Source organism: Capricornis sumatraensis, chromosome 8 (genome assembly GCF_032405125.1).
Source record: "Capricornis sumatraensis isolate serow.1 chromosome 8, serow.2, whole genome shotgun sequence".
In the NCBI taxonomy this organism is placed as follows: Eukaryota; Metazoa; Chordata; class Mammalia; order Artiodactyla; family Bovidae; genus Capricornis; species Capricornis sumatraensis.
The window spans coordinates 83,694,936-83,714,922 of record NC_091076.1 but is presented as its reverse complement, the minus strand read 5'-3'; the positions used below and the strand labels follow the sequence as shown (position 1 = coordinate 83,714,922).

The window sequence follows — 19,987 nt, the reverse complement described above, 5'->3', positions numbered from 1 at the left end:
TCCAGCGTGGACCCCTGTCACATGGAATTTGGCAGGCTGCATGGAAGGCAGGCTGTGGGATTAGGGTTCCTGGTTGAGAGATTCAAGGAAGGTTTCTTAAAGGAAGTCGGCCTTGGAAAGGGGACCCGGGGATTCCAGGCACAGCAAACCACGCGCTGGGCAGAGCACAGCGACCAGCTGGCTTCCGGCCCTCTCCTGTGCCAGTGCTCCAGCCAGCTCGGCCACTTAACGCTCTGATGGTCAGCGCCCAGCTCAGAGGCTTCCTAGGGCTGGTGTCCAGCACCTCCGGTGGAGCCCCAGCATGCTCCCCAGCGAGGCGGGCCTCCTTTCTCTGCCCTCCCCGCCACCCTGTGTGGCTGTCCGTGAGCCAGGCCCACCCCCGCCAGGCACGGCCCCCCCCCACCCGGCTGCCTCCCCACTGCTCAGTGCTGCCCAGAAAGCCGCGCCCCCAGCTCTCCCCGCTCCTCCCCCCAGGAAGCGCTGACCTCTCTGCGGTTCTGGTTCTGCTTCAGCCGTTGGTCCGTACGGTAACAGCGCTTGAGTTAAGCGCAGCGGATGTGAGCGGGGGAGGGAGCGCGTCTGAACTTGGGCCGGCGTGGAGCTTGTGGGGCCTCCAGTGTTTTAGCACAAAACCAAGCTATCTTGACAGAAGTAACAAAACCACATGGAAACTAGAGAGAAAACCCCGGTCACAAGCTCGCCCAGCCGGGCCCTCTTCTGTGAGTGCGTCCCAGACCCGGTTCCTCTGGTGAAACTCGGCAGGTGGTGCCGGTCGTGCTGATGGGGCTGCGGGGCTGTGGTCACCGGCTGCGCTGTGAGAGGGTTTCCGCGCCATCAGTCATCAGTTTAAAGAGGGCACGGCCGTAGTTGTTCCCTCTGTTCAAAGAGTTGTGCAACCATCCCCGCACGTAGAATATTTTCATCACCCCAAAGGAAATCCTCTGTCCTTTTATCAGGCAGCTCCGTCTTTTATTTTCTGCTTGACGTTATTTCACAAGTTTCTTAACTGCCTTGTCAGGTGACTGCCAGCAAGGGATGTAGGATGAATGGCGGTGTAGACTCCGGACCAGGAGCTTCCCGGAGAGGAGCGGGGACCCGGGGCAGTGATGGGGGCTGGAGGGTGGTGAAAGCCGGCAGTGAGGCTCGACCACCAGCGGGACTGGGGTGCAGAGAAGCCCCGGAAGCCGGATGGGCAGCACCGCGGACGGATGTGGCCGCGGAGACCGTGCCTTCCCGGGGCGGGCGAACTGGAGCCGGGGGTGAGGTCAGTCACTGAGTGCGGGGAGGCGGGGCGGGCAGGGCCTGGGAAGGGCTGAGGATAGACTTGGTCTTGGACCTGTTGGGCTTGGGCCGGGTTCTCCTCGGGAGTCCGATAGGCGACAGGGGGCGCAGGGCAAGAATCTGGGGTTCAGCTTGGGGACTGAGCTCAACCGGGGTGACCAGGCAGCGTTGGGAGGGCGAGGCCGTGAAGACGCGGGGTGGGAGTGGGGGGCGGTAGGCCAGCGTTCGGAGGCCTAGGGCAGCCGCCGGGACAGCGCCCTCATCCCTCGCTGGGATGAGGAGCTCGCCCGAGGGACAGGCGGGGAGGAGCGAGCGGCCAGTCCGGCCCGAATCCCCAGCGCCCGGTGGCCGGACGGTGCGACCGCTCCGACCGCCCCGCCGGCTAGGGCGCAGGGAGCGCGGGAAGCGCGGCTCTGCCGGACCCCGCAGCGGGCTGAGGGGGCGGAGGGGCGGAGGGACGGACCCGGGCGGGCTCGGCCGCTGAGATGCACCGCCCCCGCGCCGCGCCGCCCTCGCCCCGCCCGCCGGCCGGCAGAGCACGAGCCCCGGGCTCAGACGCTGAGGGGCAAGCGCGGGCCGGGCGCTGCGGGAAGCCAGGTGGGGCGAGCCCGAGGCGGGCCGGGCGGCGATGCCGCTGGAGGCGCAGGACGCGGTGTACGTGGCGCTGGAGCTGGCGCTGGCCGCGCTGTCGGTGACCGGCAACGTGCTGGTGTGCGCGGCGGTGGGCACCTCGACCGTGCTGCAGACGCCCACCAATTACTTTTTGGTGTCGCTGGCCGCGGCCGACGTGGCCGTGGGGCTGTTCGCCATCCCCTTCGCCGTCACCATCAGCCTGGGCTTCTGCACCGACTTCCACAGCTGCCTCTTCCTCGCCTGTTTCGTGCTCGTGCTCACGCAGAGCTCCATCTTCAGCCTCCTGGCCGTGGCCGTCGACAGATACCTGGCCGTGCGCGTCCCGCTCAGGTGAGGCCCCTGCCCCCGGGAACCCAAACCCTTCCGGCGGCGGGCGCGAGGCATGCGAGTTCCAGCCCGCAGCCTCCTGACCCACGTGCGCAGCGCAAGACCCTCTGGGCGCCTCGGGCGCGCGTCTGCTTTCCGGAGCCCGATTAGGGACTGCCCGGGGCCCCGGGGGCGCAGCTTGGTGGGGCAGCTCCGGGAAGGCTCCCGGCGCACAGGTGGGCGCCCGCATTTTCTGGGTTTGGTGGGGCCCTGGAGGCTCCAGGACAACTGTGGACGCTGGGACGCGCAGGGCAGAACGACGGGGCTCACGGCCAGACTTCGGGCTGCACCGACCCGGGGGAGGTGCCAGTTAACTTTGGGGAGCCCTGCGTGCTGCGCACGGACTCTAATCACCCCCTTACACTTTAAAGAATTAGAAGGCTTCCGGGCTCTCTAAGACCGATAGCCTGAGAGCCTCGTGCTTTGTGTAACCTTGTCCCAGCCGCTGGGAAGGTGCCACCAGCGTTTCCAAACACCGGAGGACTTGAGGGTTGTTCTTGGTCCCACACTCCGAAGATGCAGGATTCGGGGATGGAGCGCGGCGGCAAGGGGAGTACAGCCCCACGTGCAGCTGCGAGCTTGAGAGCCCGGGTATTACGCAGGGCTTAAGTGAAAGCACTTTCTCTGTCTCTGGTGCCTGGAGGTCGTTTGGCGTTTCTCAGTTGGGTAGCTTGGGATCTCTTTGGACTAAGAACTGAGACAGGAAAACTGAGTCATGGGGTAGGTGGGACAGGAAAGAGTTAATCGCTGTCTGCCAAGTCTATGAGGTACTTTAAACTCCTATCCTTTAATCCCATCAGTAATTCCTGAGGTGGGTACCTGCGTCCTGTCGAGGGAGGAGGCTCAGAATGGCAGCTCTGGAGCAAGACCCGCTCAGCGCTGGGCCCCGCACTCTCAGGCGTGCCTGCCTGCTGCGTCCTGCTCTCCATCGGGGCAGAAAGCAGATTCTGCCTGCAGTGAGTTATAAGGGAAACCTGTTTGAGGGGAATTGACAAGGAATAACACTCTCCCAGCAGGCTCACGTGTCAAGCCTGGTCCCTGTGCCCTGCATCTGGGTCCCAGCGGGAGCAGGAAACTCCTGCTTGGTGGGCTGTGAGCCTCCTGTCTGTCCGGGCCTTTCCACGTGCTGCCCCTTGGCCTGCAACCAGGACGCCCCTTCCTCAGGTGTGACAGAGCCCAGGAATTTCCAAGGTCCGGGGCTCACAGCACACTCTTTTTGTAGAGGTCCCTTTCCCACCTCCTGGTCCTCATGTTGGTTACTTGGTGCCCTTCTGGACTTTATGCACCCAGCAGGCAGCCACAGGCACCAGCCTCATCTGCTGGAAGCCCTTTGGGCTTGGCCCTGACAAAGGTCCAGAGAGACCTCTGCTCAAGCTTCAGAAAGCATCCCCCACGCCCGTGCAGCAGGAAGTTCCATGGGAGTTTGAATCTGTCAGTTCTTGTCCTGGTCTTTGCTGGGCGGCTTGAAAGAATGGGTGTGGGTGTGTTAAGGGGAAAGAACTGTGAATCACAGCCCCTGACTTCTCCTTTGCATCTGCTGAGGGCGGGAGGCAGGTGTGGGGAGGGCAGAGCAGCCCGTCCCACCCTGTCCCACCCCTGCCTTCCTGGCTGGCCTGCATGAGGTGTGTGTGACCCGTCCGGGCAAGGGGTGCCTCTGTTCCCCCCCACCCTTCCCTCCCGCCCCCTACTTCCCCATGTGGCGCTAAGCCCACTCTCACAGGCTGGAGAGGTCCTCCTTGCTCCTGTTTCAGCACTTCCTGGCCCCTTGAGCTGAAATGGAGATTACAGGGCCCCACCGGGCCCTCCTGACTCAGAATCCATGGGGTGGGGTGTATCACCCCATGATTCCAGTATCAGAATTCACTGGGGACTTCTGGACCCACCAAAGTTTGAGAACTTCGGGGAGTCAGGGAGACTGGGAGCACTCCCTTGTTCACTAGCCCAGCTCCCAGGCAGCTCTGAGGCCCTCCCTAGGGTCATGGGAGTGAGGTTGGAAGTGAGCCTGTGAGGGAGGTATCTCCTGTAGGGGTGGCAGGAGCCAGGTGAGGGCCAGGAGCTCAGGCCTGTGTCTTACCTGGGCAAGAACAGTGTTTGGACTCACCCTCAGTGCCAGGTCACTGGTGCCCTAGGGCTCTGAGTGAGGCCCGCGTGGCCACGGTGTGTACAGCTCAAGAGTACAGAGCCCATAGTCCCATAGCGGCCCCGTTGTCAAGGCAGATACTGACCAGGGAGGGTTGCAGGAAAGGGGAGTCAAGGAGATGCTGGACACAAAGATGAGGCGGCCTCAGAGTGAGGGGCACCTACACACAGGAGACTGTCCTAACTCAAGTCTGCGTGATTCCTGAAGCCTGCCCTGGCCCAGGGTCCAGGCGCAGTGGTGCTCAGGGGGCAGCAGGGATGGGGCGCGCGGTGAGTGTGTGCCCGCAGCTGCTGGCTCTCACTTCACCCTGGGGCCATTTCTGGCTGGAGCACTTCCTCCCAAATCTGATTTCCGGCAAGCCACACCCCAGGTCATTGCGGGACTGAGTGGTCCCCTCTGCCTGCCTGGAGGCCTGCCTCCCTGCTTCTGGACGCTGTTTCCCCAGGCTCTGCTGCTGAAGGAGGGTGTTGCCAGGAACACTGGGTTGGCTGGGTCGGTCAGCAGGATGGAAGGGTCTGTCTGTCTGTCCCTGGACCCTCCTGCCCCCTTTGCCATGTGGTGGCATCTGTTTTCTGGGAGCCTCACATGTCCAGTCTGGGAGGGAGGTGTTGGGGAGTCTTAGCAAGACTATGTCTCTAGTGGAAAGGTGACATCCTTGGAGCTCCTTTTAAGTGACTGAACTGTAAGTTTTCGGCAGGGCATTCTGAGTGGCTTTTTGTTTTGTTTACATTTTTTTCCTTTTTTAAAATTGAGCTTTGTTGTTCTTGTTTAGTCACTCAGTCGTGTCCGACTCTTTGTGACCCCTGGCTGCAACACACCAGGCTTCCCTTTCCTTCACTGTTTCCCAGAGTTTGTTCAAACTCACGTCCATTGAGTTGATGATGCCATCCATCTATCTCATCCTCTGTCACCCCTTCTCTTCCTGCCTTCAATTTTTCCCAGCATCAAGGTCTTTACAAAAGAGTCGGTTGGCTCTTTGCATCAGGTGGCCATAGTATTAGAGCTTCTGCCTCAGTTCTTCCAATAAATATTCAGGACTGATTTCCTTTAGGATTGACTGGTTTGCTCTCTTTGCTGCCCAAGGGACTCTGAAGAGTCTTCTCCAGCACCACAGTTCAAAAGCATCAGTTCTTCAGCGTTTAGCCTTCTTTATTGAGCTACAGTTCCCATATAGTAAAATTCAACTGTAATGTTGTGATTTTTTTTTATCTTTAGTATTTTTTTTTGTCTATTTTATTTATTTGTGCCAGATCTTAGTTGCAGCACACGGAATCCTTAGTTGTGGCATGTGAACTCTTAGCTGGGGCATGTGGGATCTAGTTCCCTGACCACAGATTGAATCTGGGCCCCCTCTTCGTTGGGAGCATGGAGTCTTAGTCCCTGGACCACCAGGGAAGTCCCTATGATGTTTTGAAATATAGCTGGGAAAGAAGGTTTCAGTTCTGGGTTCCCCCAGCCCCACCTTTCCAGGGACTCCAGCCTTGGGTCCTTCTTTCTTCTACAGCAGGGCCGTCTTTTTCTCCCAGATCATTCCCACTGCGGTGGGTTGAATGGGGGCTCCCAGAAGGATGTCTGCATCCTAATCCCCAGAGCCTTAGATGAGAAAGCGTGAACATCAGCTCATGTAAGCCTTCAGGGAGGAGCTTATCCAGGATGACCTGGCTCCTGAGTACAGTCCCATCCCCATGAAATAGACAAGCAGGGAGAAGCGGGGTCTTGTGGGGATGGAGGCAGGGACTGGAGTGGTGCTGGGCCTCCAGAACCCGACCTCCCCGAAGCCTCTGAGCTCTGAGTGCAGCCCTGCCCACACCATGATTCCAGGCTCTGGCCTCCAGAACCATAGGGGGTAAATGTTCTTGGCTACCATGTAAGTTTGTGGCGCTTTGTTACGTGGCCCCAGGAAACCCGTGTCATTATGCGAAAGTGCGAGACCCCGAGTCCCTCACTGCTCACCCCACCCATGTGCTGGCCGCTCCATGTTTCCTCCCCAAGAAGCTTCTCCACCACGACCTGCCACCAGGCTCTCAGCCTCCCTGTCCCACGTCACCATGGCGCCACCAAGTCATTCCTGTCAGTCAAATCTGAGGGTCCCTCCTGTGCCTCGTTGCCCGTATCCCTCAGCAGCTCTTGACTGGCTCCTGGGGGACCCCCACCCCGCCTCCTCCCGCTCCTCTCGAGCCATCTCCAGTCCGGAGGGCGCCTGGGGTCCTGTCCCCTCACTGCAGGTAGAGTGCGAGCAGTTGGACAGTCGTCCCTGGGGCTTCAAGGGAGAGGAGCCCCGAGAATCCGGGGTGAGGAGGAGAGGGGGGCTGTCCCCAACTTAGGCTGCCCTGAACCATGGTGACCAGCAGGCGGCCCCTCAGCAGAGGAGGGACAGTGCGCTTGGCTGCAGAGTTTCAACAGCATTCACACTGGACTCTGGAAAGTGCAGGTCACCTTTGATCATGTGGAGAATGAGCGTGTGTAAAGGGGTGAGGTTAACTGCATTCTCGTGAGCCGTGACCACAGCTGTCTGTGGGGCCCTGGGTTGCCTTCGCACCAGCTCACCTGCTGGCCGTGGTCACAGCAGAGGGACAGGGACAGACACAGGGGAGACGGGTGTGGTCCACATTGGACAGGAACATGGTTGTGAGCGGCAGCTGCTCTTTTAACCTTTCCCAAGTGCTGGGTCCCCTGTGTGCCTCCTCTGGGTGAGTCCTTACAGCAGCCTTCTGGGCACTGTCCTGTCAGCCCCTCCTCCACAGATGGGGTGACCAGGGCTCCATCAGTCCAGGGCACACAGCCAGGATGGGGTGAGCCTGTGTCCCCAGAGGGAGAGGGTGCGGGCGGGCTGTCAGAGGACTCCCCTCACAGAGTGGTCCCTTCTAGGAGTGGACGAGGTTGCCAAGACAGAGAGGACCCTGTGGCTGAGGGCAGGGGAGCTGGCTGTGCCTTGGCTGGCCTTCGACCCATCACAGAAGGTGACTCAGCTGCCGGGACCCACGGGGGCATTTTGATCACCTTCCCCTTCCGCAGAGGCAGGAAGAGAGCCCAGTCTTTCCTGATGCTTCCGATTCATTACCCTCAGGAACTGGGCTTCCCTGTGCTTCTTCCTGTTCCCCCGCTCCTCCTCCCCACCCCGGAAATCCATTAAGAGGTTGTGCTCTTGACCTCTGGAGAAGGCAATGGCACCCTACTCCAGTACTCTTGCCTGGAGAATCCCATGGATGGAGGAGCCTGGTAGGCTGCAGTCCATGCGGTTGCTAAGAGTCAGACACGACTGAGAGACTTCACTTTCACTTTTCACTTTCATGCATTGGAGAAGGAAATGGCAACCCACTCCAGTGTTCTTGCCTGGAGAATCCCAGGGACTGGGGAGCCTGGTGGGCTGCCGTCTATGGGGTCACACAGAGTCGGACACGACTGAAGCGACTTAGCAGCAGCAGCAGCAGCTCTTGACCTCAGAGGCTGGCAGGCTGGAGACACTGCCCTAGGCAGCAGGAACTGAGTGGCAAGAAGCAAATGTCCCTTCTCTGAAATAATTAAAGTTGGGAACAGGCTGAGTGTGGCCTTCCAACTCACCAGGCTGACAAGGGGAACAGTGCTGTTTCTGGAGGGCAGAGGCTGGAGTTTCCTGAGGGGGACAGATGGGAGGCTAGAGTGTTTTGAGCTGTGGTGGGGCCTGTGCCAGAGGAGTGGGGTTGCCGGGCTTCAGGGTAGGGGTCCCAGCTCAGCAGGTCCAGGGGAGCCCCGAGCTTGCCTAGAAGCTTGGATTTTGTCCTCAAGACACCATAAGTCCATGAAGGACTTGGTTCTGTTTGTTTTGTGTTAGAAATCAACCAGTGTGAAGAAGTCAGCGTTCAGAAGCACAGAGGGTTCAAAAGGCAAGCCCACACCAGCCACTCTGCCTGGGCGGCCCTCCCTCCCGGGTACCCCCTCTGCGGTGACCACTGGGTTTGTGCTGCCTCCTTTAACAGAACCTGTTGACTCTCTCCCATGCAACCCAACCCCTCTTCCCTGCCACGTTCCCTTCAGTTTCTGTTAACATTTTGATTTTTTCCTGTGGATCCTATTTCAGCCTCTGTTTCTAATGCCATCACTTGTAGGCAGTATGTGTTAGCTGTGGAGAAAAAGAAGGAAAAGTGTTCTTCCCCTGTCTCTCTGCCCCTGCTGTCACTCCATCTCTACCTCACTTTTGAGCAGGTATGTGGTTTCGCCTACTTGATAGAGGTTTCATTTTCGAAAGGTGATCCCTGCTGTAGTAAAGAGATTGAAACTGGTAAAAGATAAACTGTGGGAAGTAAGTCACCCAGTCTGACCTTTGGTTTCCCACTTTGCCTGTGAGACACCTCCACTGCTTCTTAGTTTTCTTCTATAGAAATTACGTATTGAATACGTTTGTACTATGCTATTTTTTTTACACTGTCAATGTTAATTTCTTCTGCGTTTTGTTCCATACCTATGGTGAAGTTCCCTGCACTTTGTGGAAAAGTTCCGAAAGGTGGAAACAGGCATCTGGCATGTATAATATCATGTTCTGCTCACGTGTTTCTCACTCATCCTGAGCAGAGCATCCTCCTGGACCAGAAATGCACGCCTGTCACTAACCCACCTTCTCCAGGTGCGTGCTTAGTCGCTAAGTCGTGTCTGACTCTCTGCAACCCCATGGACTGTAGCCCACCAGGCCCCTCTGTCCATGGGGTTTCCTAGGCAAGAATACTGGAGTGGGTTGCTGTTTGAGACGGTTCTAAAGGCGAGTCACTCAGGTTCTGTTTGTGGGTGCCTCCCACTGATCAGAATGATGTCAGATTTTAGTCTGCCCCGTGTTTGGACCATGAGCTTCCCATTTGGAAATTAAGACAGCCTGGCTTCCACACGTCCTCGTGGTGGAGGGTGCTGGCACCATGTGGGTGTCGCCGTGGCTCTGCCTGTCATGCTCTTCAGGTGGTTCTGCCATTTCTTGCCACCGCCCTGCTTGCTTTCCTCTTTCTGGGATCCCACATGTGTGTGTCTGTATACCACCCTTAGGGATCATTTTTAGGACCTGGGTTCTTCCATGCCAAAAACATGGTTTCTTTCTCACATGTGTTTGGCGATTGGACTGGATGTGGTCAGAGGCTTGAAGGCGTTGCTTTGGCACCCAGGGTTGCTCAAGAAATCTGGGTGTGGGTGTGGTTCTTTGTAATCTTGTTTCCTTGGAAGCCTTTGGGATCCTTTGCTTTGCTTGGTGTCCTGAAATTGCATGAAGTGAAAGTGTTAGTTCCTCTGTCCATGGAATTCTCCAGGCTTGCTACTGGAGTGGGTTGCCGTTTCCTTCTCCAGGGGATCTTCCCGACCCAGGGATCCAATGTGGGTCTCCCGCATTACGGGTGGATTCTTTACAGTCTGAGCCACCAGGGAAGGCCCATGAGGTCGGCTCTAAATACTCACTTTCAGCTGTTCTCCTTCATCTGAGGATGACATCTTTCCAGTCTGAAGACTGAGGTTTTCTGTCAGCTCTGAAATCTTAAAAGAGAAGTTTTCTAGATTATTTCCTTATGTCCATTCCCTGTTTTTCCTTCGGGGGTTTTTGATAGGTGGAGACTTTCCCTCCTTGACTGATTTTGCCTTTTAGATGTCCTCTTACACATAAGGTTCCAATGCTTACCTCTTCATTCTCCCCTGGACGAGTTCCTTGACTTCCCCCACCCCAGTTCTTCTTTTTAATTTTAGCATTCATATTTTTCCTTTTGATTAAGGTTAAGTTTCTGGACTTGACTTTGAAAGGCCAGTTTTGGACTCACGTGATTGAGATTCTTGCTGTGGCACAGACTATATATATAATCAAAACTCTCCCCCTCCCCCCAACCCTATCCTCTGTCGCTGGGTCTGGAGCTTCAGCTTGAGGGGAGGGTGGAGTGTCAAGGGATATATGCCCAGTGCAGTGGGAGGGGGGTGAGGCTGCCCCAGGCTGGCCAGCAAGCCTTTGCCTTGACCTCCACTCCTCTAAATACCGTCTGAACCGTGCTGTCCGCGAGGTTGGAGCCTCTTGTCCCAGCCGCCCTGTTTCTGATTCAAGGCTCCATGCCCCTCCCGACAATCCCATCTGCCCTCTGGCTTCTGGAAACTCACCAGATTCTCTGGCTTGCTGGGCATGTCCTTCAACTTACGCTTTTAGGAGGGTTTTGAGTTTACTTCCTTTCTGCTGCCCTTAAACATGGTTTTCTGAGAGGTGACAATTAGGTGGGACTTGGAAGGCCAGGAGGGGCTTTTAATCAGGAGTTTGCTGAGGTCAGGTTTGCATTACTGAACAATCACTCTGGCGGACGGCAGGGGCATGGACTGGAGGGCAGCCCACTGTCACTGGGTGAGAAGGAAGGAGCGTGGCTGGCGCAGAGGCCACGGAGATGGAGACAGAGTCTAGGGATCCTTGAGGCGGGAAACGTCTGGACTTCTCCACCCAGAAGAAGGCTGATGCCAGAGGCAGCTGGGAGGTCAGCAGAGTCCAGAGCAGAGGGGCTGCCAGGCTGACTGGACATCTGGACAGGAGCGGACCCTGAGGCCAGAGGTAGGCCCTGGGGTGATAGTGAGCAGGGCCAGAGACATGGCTGGTCAGGGCCAGATGGCCTTGTACTCACTATGTTTTTTTTAATATGGAGACTGTAAATATTAAATTTTGGTGCTGGAGAAGACTCTTGAGAGTCCCTTGGACAGCATGGAGATCAAAGCAGTTAATCCTAAAGGAAATCAACCCTGAATATTCATTGGAAGCACTGATACTGAAGCTCCAATACTTTGGCCAACTGATGCAAAAATCCACCTCATTGGAAAAGACCCTGATGCTGGGCAAGGATGAGGGCAGGAGGAGAAGGGGGTGACAGAGGATGAGATGGTTGGATGGCACCACTGACTCCATGGACATGAGTCTGAGCACACTCTAGGAGATAATGAAGAACAGGAAAGCCTGGCATGCTGCAGTTGAGGTTGCAAAGAGTTGGACATGACTAAGCGACTGAACAACAGCACATCTCTACTGAAAGGCATCACAGGCAGGTGCTGTAGGCTGCAGCTGCCCCCACCCCAAGCCAGGTCTCTTTGGTGGCTTCTCTGCTTCCGCCCTGTTCCTGACACCAGCTCTGCACCCATACTGCCCCTCTTTCCTTGACCTGATGCTCCCCGCGGCGTCCAGGGCTGAGGCCAGCCTCCCGCCAGTTCTGATCTCTCCTCCGGCCCCGCCCTCCCCTCCCTCTTTATGTGTCTGCTCTGCTTCTCCGGAACCGCCTCGGTTCCCTGGCTGAGGGCAGGCCTTTGCACCTGCCGTCCCCCTGCCTGGCACATTCTGTACCTGCGGGCTCTTCCTGACCCTCACGGCACTCTCTCTGCGAGGCAGCCTCGCAGCTTCTGTGCACGTGGGGCGCTTTCTAGATGATTCGTCTGTTAACGCAGGGCTTGTGCTGCTCCCTCAGCCTTCCCAGGAGGCGGCCCAGGGACTAGCCTGTGTGCTTGCGTGTGCACACGCGTGTGCTGGGGGACCTGCCCTGGTAGGCGTGGACCAGCTTGTGGCCAAGATACGATGAGCCCGTGGAAGGTGTCTTCAGGATAAAGCAGGGTAGAGCGGCAGTCCTGGGGTGACCCACAAGGAAAGGAAGGAGAAAAACAAGGTTGTGTTTCCAAGGGGAGACTTAGCTCTTCAGTTTGGCATTTTCTAAAATCATTAGAAATGTAGTTTTTTAATAGCAGGGACTTTAAAAAATTACACGATGGATGTGTGTGTGTGCACATACATATACAAGCACACATCTACCGTACCCATTCTGAAAATTTTAAAAAGTCCTTGCTATTAAGGGATGTGTATGTATGTCTCTGTACCTATATCTGTGTGTGTTTGTATACACACATATTTGTATCCATCTGACTCATCTGGTCTGTGGTTTCAGAAAGAATGAGTCATTCTGAACTAGTGAGTTTTTTTCACAACTTCTAAATTGCAAAACTAATACGAATCCCTAACTGCTTACACTTCACTACTCTCGCTTCCTCTGTCTTACACCCGCCCGCACCCACAGGCACAGTTATACTCAGGAGCTTTAAGACTGACATGATAGAGTCTATAGTCAGATGCCCCAGTTGCCCTGATCATGTTCTTTACAGTTTTTTTAAAAAAAAAAACAAAACCAGGTTTCCAGTAAAATGTCACATGTGCATCTAATATGTTCTTTTGGCTTTGTTCATCTGTTTGTAAACATCTATTTCTTTGCCTGTACTGGGGCTTAGCTGTGGCACATGGGATCTCTTAGTTGTGGCATGTGGAATCTAGTTCCCCTGCCAGGGATCAAACCCAGGCCCCCTGCAGTGGGAGCTCAGAATCTTAGCCACTGGACCACCAGGGAGTCCTGGTTTTCTTTCATCAGAAGAGTTCCTCAGCCTTTTTTCCTTCTCTTTCAATACATTGTTTTTGGTTTGGTTGTTTCCTTGCAATTAGGTCCAGTTTCTGGTGGGAACACTGCCTGCTTGATGTTGTGTCCATTTCCACCTGTCACAAAGGAAGGCGCTTGGGGTCCACCTGTCCGCTGCTGTCATTTTAGAGCTCACTTAGTTACAGCTGTGGCCACAAGGGTTCATCACAGTGAAGCTGTGCTTTCCTACCGATGATTCTTCTTAGATCAGTTACACCCTGTCAGATGGTAATTTTATTGTTTCTCAGTTGTTTTACTGTATCAGTTGGCTTTCTTCTATAGGGAAGAGGTTGCCTTTTCTTTGCTCTTCCTTACTTTTTTACACACAGTGGACTTAGGGAATGTTATTTTCACGTACTGTGTTACTGTCCATTCCTGCCCAGGCTTGGAGGATGGGAGCCCATTCAGGCTGACTTCTGCCTGAGCGTCCCCATTACGTTTTTGAGCACGTCTTATGTTCTGGCACAGAAAGGTTTTCCAGGCTCCAGTGTGTGTTCTAGCATCGGAATCAGCCGTTTCTCCAAGGAGCCCTGCTTCCTTTCAGTGGAGAGCGGTGTCTAGGAGCCAAGATCTGGCTGGTGTGCTCGTGGATGCCGGAGCATTGTCTCTTCTGGCCCTTGGGATGAGCAGAGCGAGGAGAACTTTGTTTTGTTTTGTTAGATAACCACTTGGAAGAACTCTCACTGTCTCATTAATGAGCAGGATGATGGAGTTAATAAGCAGGTCATCATTTGGCAGCCGTCAGTGTAGTAACCGGTTCAGGCAAGAAGTCAATAGGTGATAACTCACTGATGGAACTTAAAGGAGGGCCAAGACACTCACCTCATGGACTCAGTTCGCCAGGCTCCTCTGTCCATAAGATTCCCCAGGCAAGAATACTGGAATGGGTTGCCATTCTCTTCTCCAGGGGATCTTCCCAACTCAGGGATCAAACCCGGGTCTCCTGCATTGCAGGTGGATTGTTTACCATCTGAGCCACCAGGGAAGCCCAGATATATTTACAAAATCTCAAAGTACATGCACCACAAGATATAACTCATCATAAACAGTGGAGCAGTTATAGTGGAGAAGCCTAGTGGACACTCCAGTGACCTCTTTGCATCTACGTTACTGTCACCAGGATCCACATGCCTCTTGGTATCTAACTGGTTATGTGTGTGGTGACCAATGTGTTTGGTAATTAATGTGACCGCTGTCCTTCCCCAGGCGGGGGGTTCCTGTCGTGTGAATGGGAGCACGTGTGCTGGGTGAACAGAAAGGTATTGGAGTGATGCAGGTGTTGTCTTGGTGGTGTTAACATCACTGGCTTCAGCAGGAGAGGAAAGACCCCTCAGTGTGACTGCTGTGCGGCCCAGAGGGGCCAAGGAGAGTAAAGCAGGACCCAGGTCTGGGCCTCTCTGCCTGCTGGCCACCCTGCACCTCCATCCCCACCCCGCTGGCACCCAGTGCGGTCATGGTCCCACTCACTCGCATCTCCTCGTCCAACTCCGTCGTCTTGGCACCCGTCAGCCTTGCTCTCATCGCAGTTTTGCCAGGATTTCCATTAGACTTCCTGGTACATTGTTAATATTCACCGTGGCAGCTCTACCCCGAGAGACCTACCCGCTGGGTGGTGAGAGTTACTTTGTTAGTGCTCTAGTTACAGCGCTTGGTAGGTTTTGAGAGGTCCGTCCTCGCCCCTTGTCGTGCAAGTCCTGTTGTCATTTGTGTGTGGTTTTAGAGGATGAGAAATTTTCTAAGGATTATACATTGCTTCAGAGCAGAAGTATTTCTGTTACAGAGGAATTAAACTTGTGAGTGAGACTGAATGTAAAGAAAAAAGACCCTGAGCGGACAATCAGCAATTTTAAGAAGCAGGACAGAACTCCGTGTGTGTTTGCTTAGTGACCTGCATGCAGAAAGTGCTTCGTGCACATGATGTCTGGGATCAAAGGCCAGGCGGCAGCGGGGCAGGTTCCGCTGCCACCAAAGGCCCCATTTTTCTGAGAGCAGAGCTCAGACTCTCCCTGTCTGGACTCAGTGTCACTGCCAGGGACAGCTGCCCTTGAGGATCCGCTGAACTCAGAGCTCCCTGAGCGCTGGGAATCCTGAGACAGTGGCTGGTCTGAGATGCAGGGGAGGAGGAGCCCTGCCCCAGAAATAGACCAGTGCTGGTTCAGCCGTGCCCGGCGAGCCCTCTTTCATGACTAACCCGCCGTTCACACTGCTTGTTCCCTTCTGTTGACTCCGGCCATGTGACTGTCTTGATCTGGCTCGTCTGTGGTGGGAGGGGCGGCGGGGGTGGGGAGGGTGTCCAGCACAGCAAGGGTTCAGTCACTTCCCAGAGCCGGACCCCCCCAGGACACCCTTCTGTGTGGCTGGAGCTGGTCCTGCTTGTCGGAATAGGGAAGGCACCTGTCTCCTCTGTCCATCAACTTCCACTTACTTGCCCTGCACTCGAGGCAGATGTAGGGAAGGACATGTTGCCTGCCTTTCAGGAACGGTTTGGGGACACATGAGGATGTCCTGAGACCAGAGGTGCACAGGGAGAAGGAGTGAGGGGTGGGCAGGGGGAAGCCGGGCATTCTGGAGAGGACAGAGGCCCAGCCGGAAGTGGGAGATGAGAGGAGGGGACATGGGAGGAGGGGAGCGGAGCTCCCATGAGATGCTAGGGCCCCTGGGGGTCATCCCCGCAGCCTTCTGCCCAGTGCATCAACCCCTGCCTGCTCTCCAGAATCCCTGGCCGTCCCTCACCTGCGTCTGGGTCCAGGCAGCACCGCCTGGACACTGACTGTCCTGCCATCGTGGGGCTGTAGCTCTGGTGCCAGTTGTGCCTCTGCCTTAAATTCCCCCACCCACCCCCCGGGGGTCTAGTTGTGTCACTAGCAGAAGAAAGTCTTTCTGCCACCTTTTAAGGACTGCCTACCAAGAGAGCAGCAGAGACCTCTGCCAGTTCCCACATGGCTGCCCGCGGAGTCGGGGGCGGGAAATCCCTGGCACCAGCAGCAGCTTTGGCAAGAGCAGAGGGTGGCTGAGCAGGGCTGGCTGCACCCACACTGGGCCTGTGGCTGAGTGAGCAGGCAGGTGGGGCGTGGGCGGGAGCTGGGATTGGGGGAAGAACCACAGGGTCCTGAGGAGGACAATACCTGCCTTGGACACAATCGGAATCAGATTGGCTGAGTGGCTTTGTATTCTTACTGTGCCTTTGGAGCCGCAGGCCAGTGTCCACCTCTGTGAGCCGGAAGTGGCAGTGATGACCTTGGGCGCGGGCCTGCAGGTGGTGCTGCACTCAGGTCGGGGAGGCCGTGTTTCTGATGTGCTCTGTACAGCTGGTGGGGGCGGTCTGCAGGGACTTTTCTCCAGGACAGGTCGTCTGGCTGTGAGATTCAGAGGCTGCTCCAGCGGGGGTGTCTGTGTGTACAGTCCTTGCTGGCACCCTGCCCCACGCCAGTGTCTTCTCTCAAGTCAACCACCGGAAGTTTCCTAACTGCCCTGCTTGCCTTCTTGCTCTGCTAAACGCCGTCTCTGCAGGGATCTCTATACCAGCACAGCATGCCTTGGGGCCCAGCCCTCCACCCCCTGGCTTCTCCCCGCTCTGGGGCAGCTGAGTGTCACACTTTGCCCCTCCCCGTGGCCTGAGGACGCCCCGCCTTGCTTGAGGTTGTTCACATTCCCTCCTGCTTCTCTGGGAGAGTGAAATCCCTTCCTGTCTGGAAGCCTTGCACATTCTGTTCTCTTTGCTTCTTGTTGTTGAGTTGCTCAGTCGTGTCCGACTCTGTGACCCCATGGACTGCAGCAACACAGGCTCCCGTGTCCGTCACTATCTCCTTAAGCTTGCTCAAACTCATGTCCATTGAGTCAGTGATGCCATCCAGCCATCTCATCCTCTGTTATCCCCTTCTCTTCCTGCTTTCAGTCTTTCCCAGCATCAGGGTCTTTTCCAATGAGTTTACTCTTTGCATCAGGTGGCCAAAGTATCGGAGCTTCAGCTTCAGCATCAGGCCTTCCAATGAATATTCAGGGTTGATTTCCTTTAGGATTGACTGGTTTGATCTCCTTGCTGTCCAAGGGACTCTCAAGAGTCTTCTCCAACACCACAGTTCAAAACCATCAATTCTTAGGTGCTTAACCTTCTTTATGGTCCAACTCTCATATCCATACATGACTATTGGAAAAACCATAGCTTTGACTATACAGTCATCTGTGGGCAAAGTGATCTCTGCTTTTTAATACACTGTCTAGTTTGTCATAGCTTTTCTTCCAGGGAGCAAGCATCTCTTAATTTCATGTCTGTAGTGACTGTTTCCTCTGCTTAGAAAGCCACTCTTCCCAGTTTCCAGACCCTTCTCTCCTTCTCTGCCACTGTCTAAGAGGCTTCCCTGATGCCGTGTCTGAGCTCTTCCTGGCTTTCTCTTATCTGTACGCTGTTCATTTTGATTTGGCCAAATTCCTTCCGACTTGTGTTTGTGTGTTTACCTGTTTATTTTCTGTCTGTTCCATTAGCTCGGTCACCCACGAGGGCCGTGATTCTGTTCGCTGTGCCAGCAGAGTGCATGGCTCAAAGGGAGAACTCTGAATGAGATAGTGAGCCACTAGAGGAGAAAGGCCGTGATGGGGTCACAGAGAAGGCTGTGACCAGCGGCTCCCAGATGAAATCAGCTGCTTTTTCTCATCTAAGACAACTGAGCATGAAAGTTATTTTTCACAGGCAGGATCCAGCAGTTGTGAGAAGTTCAGACATGGTTGCGTTCCAGCTGTTTTGAACTCTGGCAGGAAACCCCACCCCCCCACCCCCACCCCCGGGACCCTTTTGTGTACAGAGGATTCTAATGTTGCTCAGACACAAGTGAAGTTCAAAGAGCAGCATAATGTGGTGCGAGGAACAGGGGCCTCAAGCCTGAACTTAGCTTTGGTCTTTGGTTCTTATATATTGCCTTTGTTACCTAAAAACTTTGTGTATCTCTTTCCTCATTTGTAAAATAGAGAAGTTGGACTAGACAAGATAAAAATCCCTTCCAGTTTGTATAAGCATGCTTTTAGCTGCAGGTAACAGTGACTTTTAAGCAGTCAAGACTGTCGATTCTCTCTTGAGCTAGAATATGGAACCGTGGTGGTTCTAGAGTTGGTGTAGGGGTTAAAACACACCATCGAGAACCTGGACTCTCTCCTTACTTCTGCTTTGCCATTAGCCTTGTTTTTCAGGCTCCTGCCTCATGGTCACAGGATGCTTCACAGCCTCCTGGAAAAGCAGAAAGGGATGGGCATGGGAGAGGAGCTCTCCTCATGGGTCTCTCTCCTTTTACCATGTAAAGTCTCTCTTGGAAGTATTCTAGCAGACTTCCTTTGTCTCATTGGCTAAAACCACCTCCTGTAGCCACCCCAGTCCATGACTGAGAGAGAATTTGCTTGCCCTGATCTAATTCATCCCCGGGGCTGGTCTGCACTCAGCTGTATGCACTTCAGAAAAGCACAGGCGTGAGGGCAGGGCGGCTGCAGAGGCTGCCTCGTGGGCCTAAGGTTCTGTGTCTAAGAGTTGTGTCTGTAGGAGGCGGCCCTGTTACCCTGCAAGGGCCTGACTGCGTTCTTCACGTCCCTGGTGCAGTCATGGCCGGGAAAGATATTCCTCTAAGAAATGGCTTTACATTCCTAAACGAGGAGGGAAGTAGAGGGGAGTTGGAAATAGATGCAGCTGAATGGCAGCTGCACCCGCAGGTCCTTTGCCATCAAGGCCCCTCAGCTGAGCTGCCTGTTGCTGAGAGCAGAGATGAGGGATTGTTGCCGATAGGAGGCGAGACCTCCCCAGTGGGCCAGTTCTGCTGCCCATCCAGGCCCCAGCATCGGCCATTCCTAAGGAGCAGGCTCTCTAAAGCTGTCTGGTAACAAGTCAGAATATGTGTGTGTGAGCTCATTACTAATGTGCCAGGCACTTCGCTAGCTCCTGGGGATGCTGATGCAAAGGGACGAGGTCCGAGTCCTTAAGAGGCTGGATGTTCTAGTCGAAGGGCAGACACCTGTAACATAAACAAAGCTCTGTGACAGGTGTGTGTCAGGGGGTGGAGAGTGGGCGTGGCCCCCTCCACCCATGAGCTGAGCTGGAAAGGAGGTGACCTTTGAGACAGCAGCTGGGCCAGGAGGCCGCTGTGGGGAGCCACAGGCCGGGGGCACATGGGGCCATGGCCTGAGGCTCTTTGGGCCACACGGACAAGTGTGGGCTTGGTCCCACAGCAAAGGAGATAGGACACTTTCCATAGACAAGTCCCAGGATAACGTGTACCCAATTACTGCCCAGCTCTCTTCCCAGAGGTTAATGATTTTATTTCATCTTTTTCCAATACATTATGTCGAATACATATTAGGGACCACTTATGAATAGCAAAGTTTGTCTTTGCTATAAACTGTTGTTTTAGGCTAGTTGATAGCAAAATGTCCAAAACGTCTATTATGATTTCTAGAGATTTTAAGTAAGTTAATGGTCTAAAAGTTACTTTAAAAAATTTAATACTTGCTACATTCCTTCCCAACTTTTATCAGCTTTGCTGAGCTGAGACAGCCAGGGATGCTCCCAGAAGTGTTCTCAGCATTTCCCCAGGGAGTTCAGTGCAGGAGGTGGGGGGGTGGAACAGTTCTTCCTGGGTGTTTGTGGGAGACCAGTCTTCTCGCCCAGAGCCACCAGGTGGAGCTGCCTGACTCAAGGGGCCTCCAGGCCTCACTTCTCAGGTTCTTGTTCAAGGGCATCTTATCACACCTCACCTTCTGCACTCTGCTTTTTCCTTTTTTATATTATGCGTCTCCTTCTAACACACCATGTAACTTACTGATGTTTGTTTTTCATTCTGATCTGTCCTCCTACTAGAACTAAGTCCCTGAAGAGCAGGGGTCTTTGTGGGTTCTGTTCCCTTGCGTATCTTGGCCCCCTATAGTTGTGTCTTGTAGGAGATCTAGACCCAAGGTTGGTATCTGGGTAATCAAAAAGCAGCCTTTAAGAATTTGTCACTTGGGACTTCCCTGGTGGTCCAGTGGCTAGGACTCCATGCTTCCAAACCAGAGGGTCCAGGTTTGATTCCTGGTCAGGGAACTAGATCCTGCATCAGTTCAGTTCAGTTGCTCAGTCATGTCCGACTCTTTGCGACCCCATGAACCACAGCACGGCAGGCATCCCTGTCCATCACCAACT

The 19,987-nt window shown here is 54.8% G+C and overlaps 1 protein-coding gene across 1 annotated transcript in view; it reads left to right on the top strand.

Moving 5' to 3' along the window:
• The first annotated feature begins 1,909 nt into the window (after nucleotides 1–1,909).
• Nucleotides 1,910–19,987, top strand: part of ADORA2B (adenosine A2b receptor) — a 21,334-nt gene continuing 3,256 nt past the window's right edge. Inside the window, exon 1 of the mRNA XM_068976561.1 lies at nucleotides 1,910–2,244. Within this exon, the coding sequence (XP_068832662.1) occupies nucleotides 1,910–2,244 (335 nt within the window). The remainder of the gene's footprint in view (nucleotides 2,245–19,987) is intronic.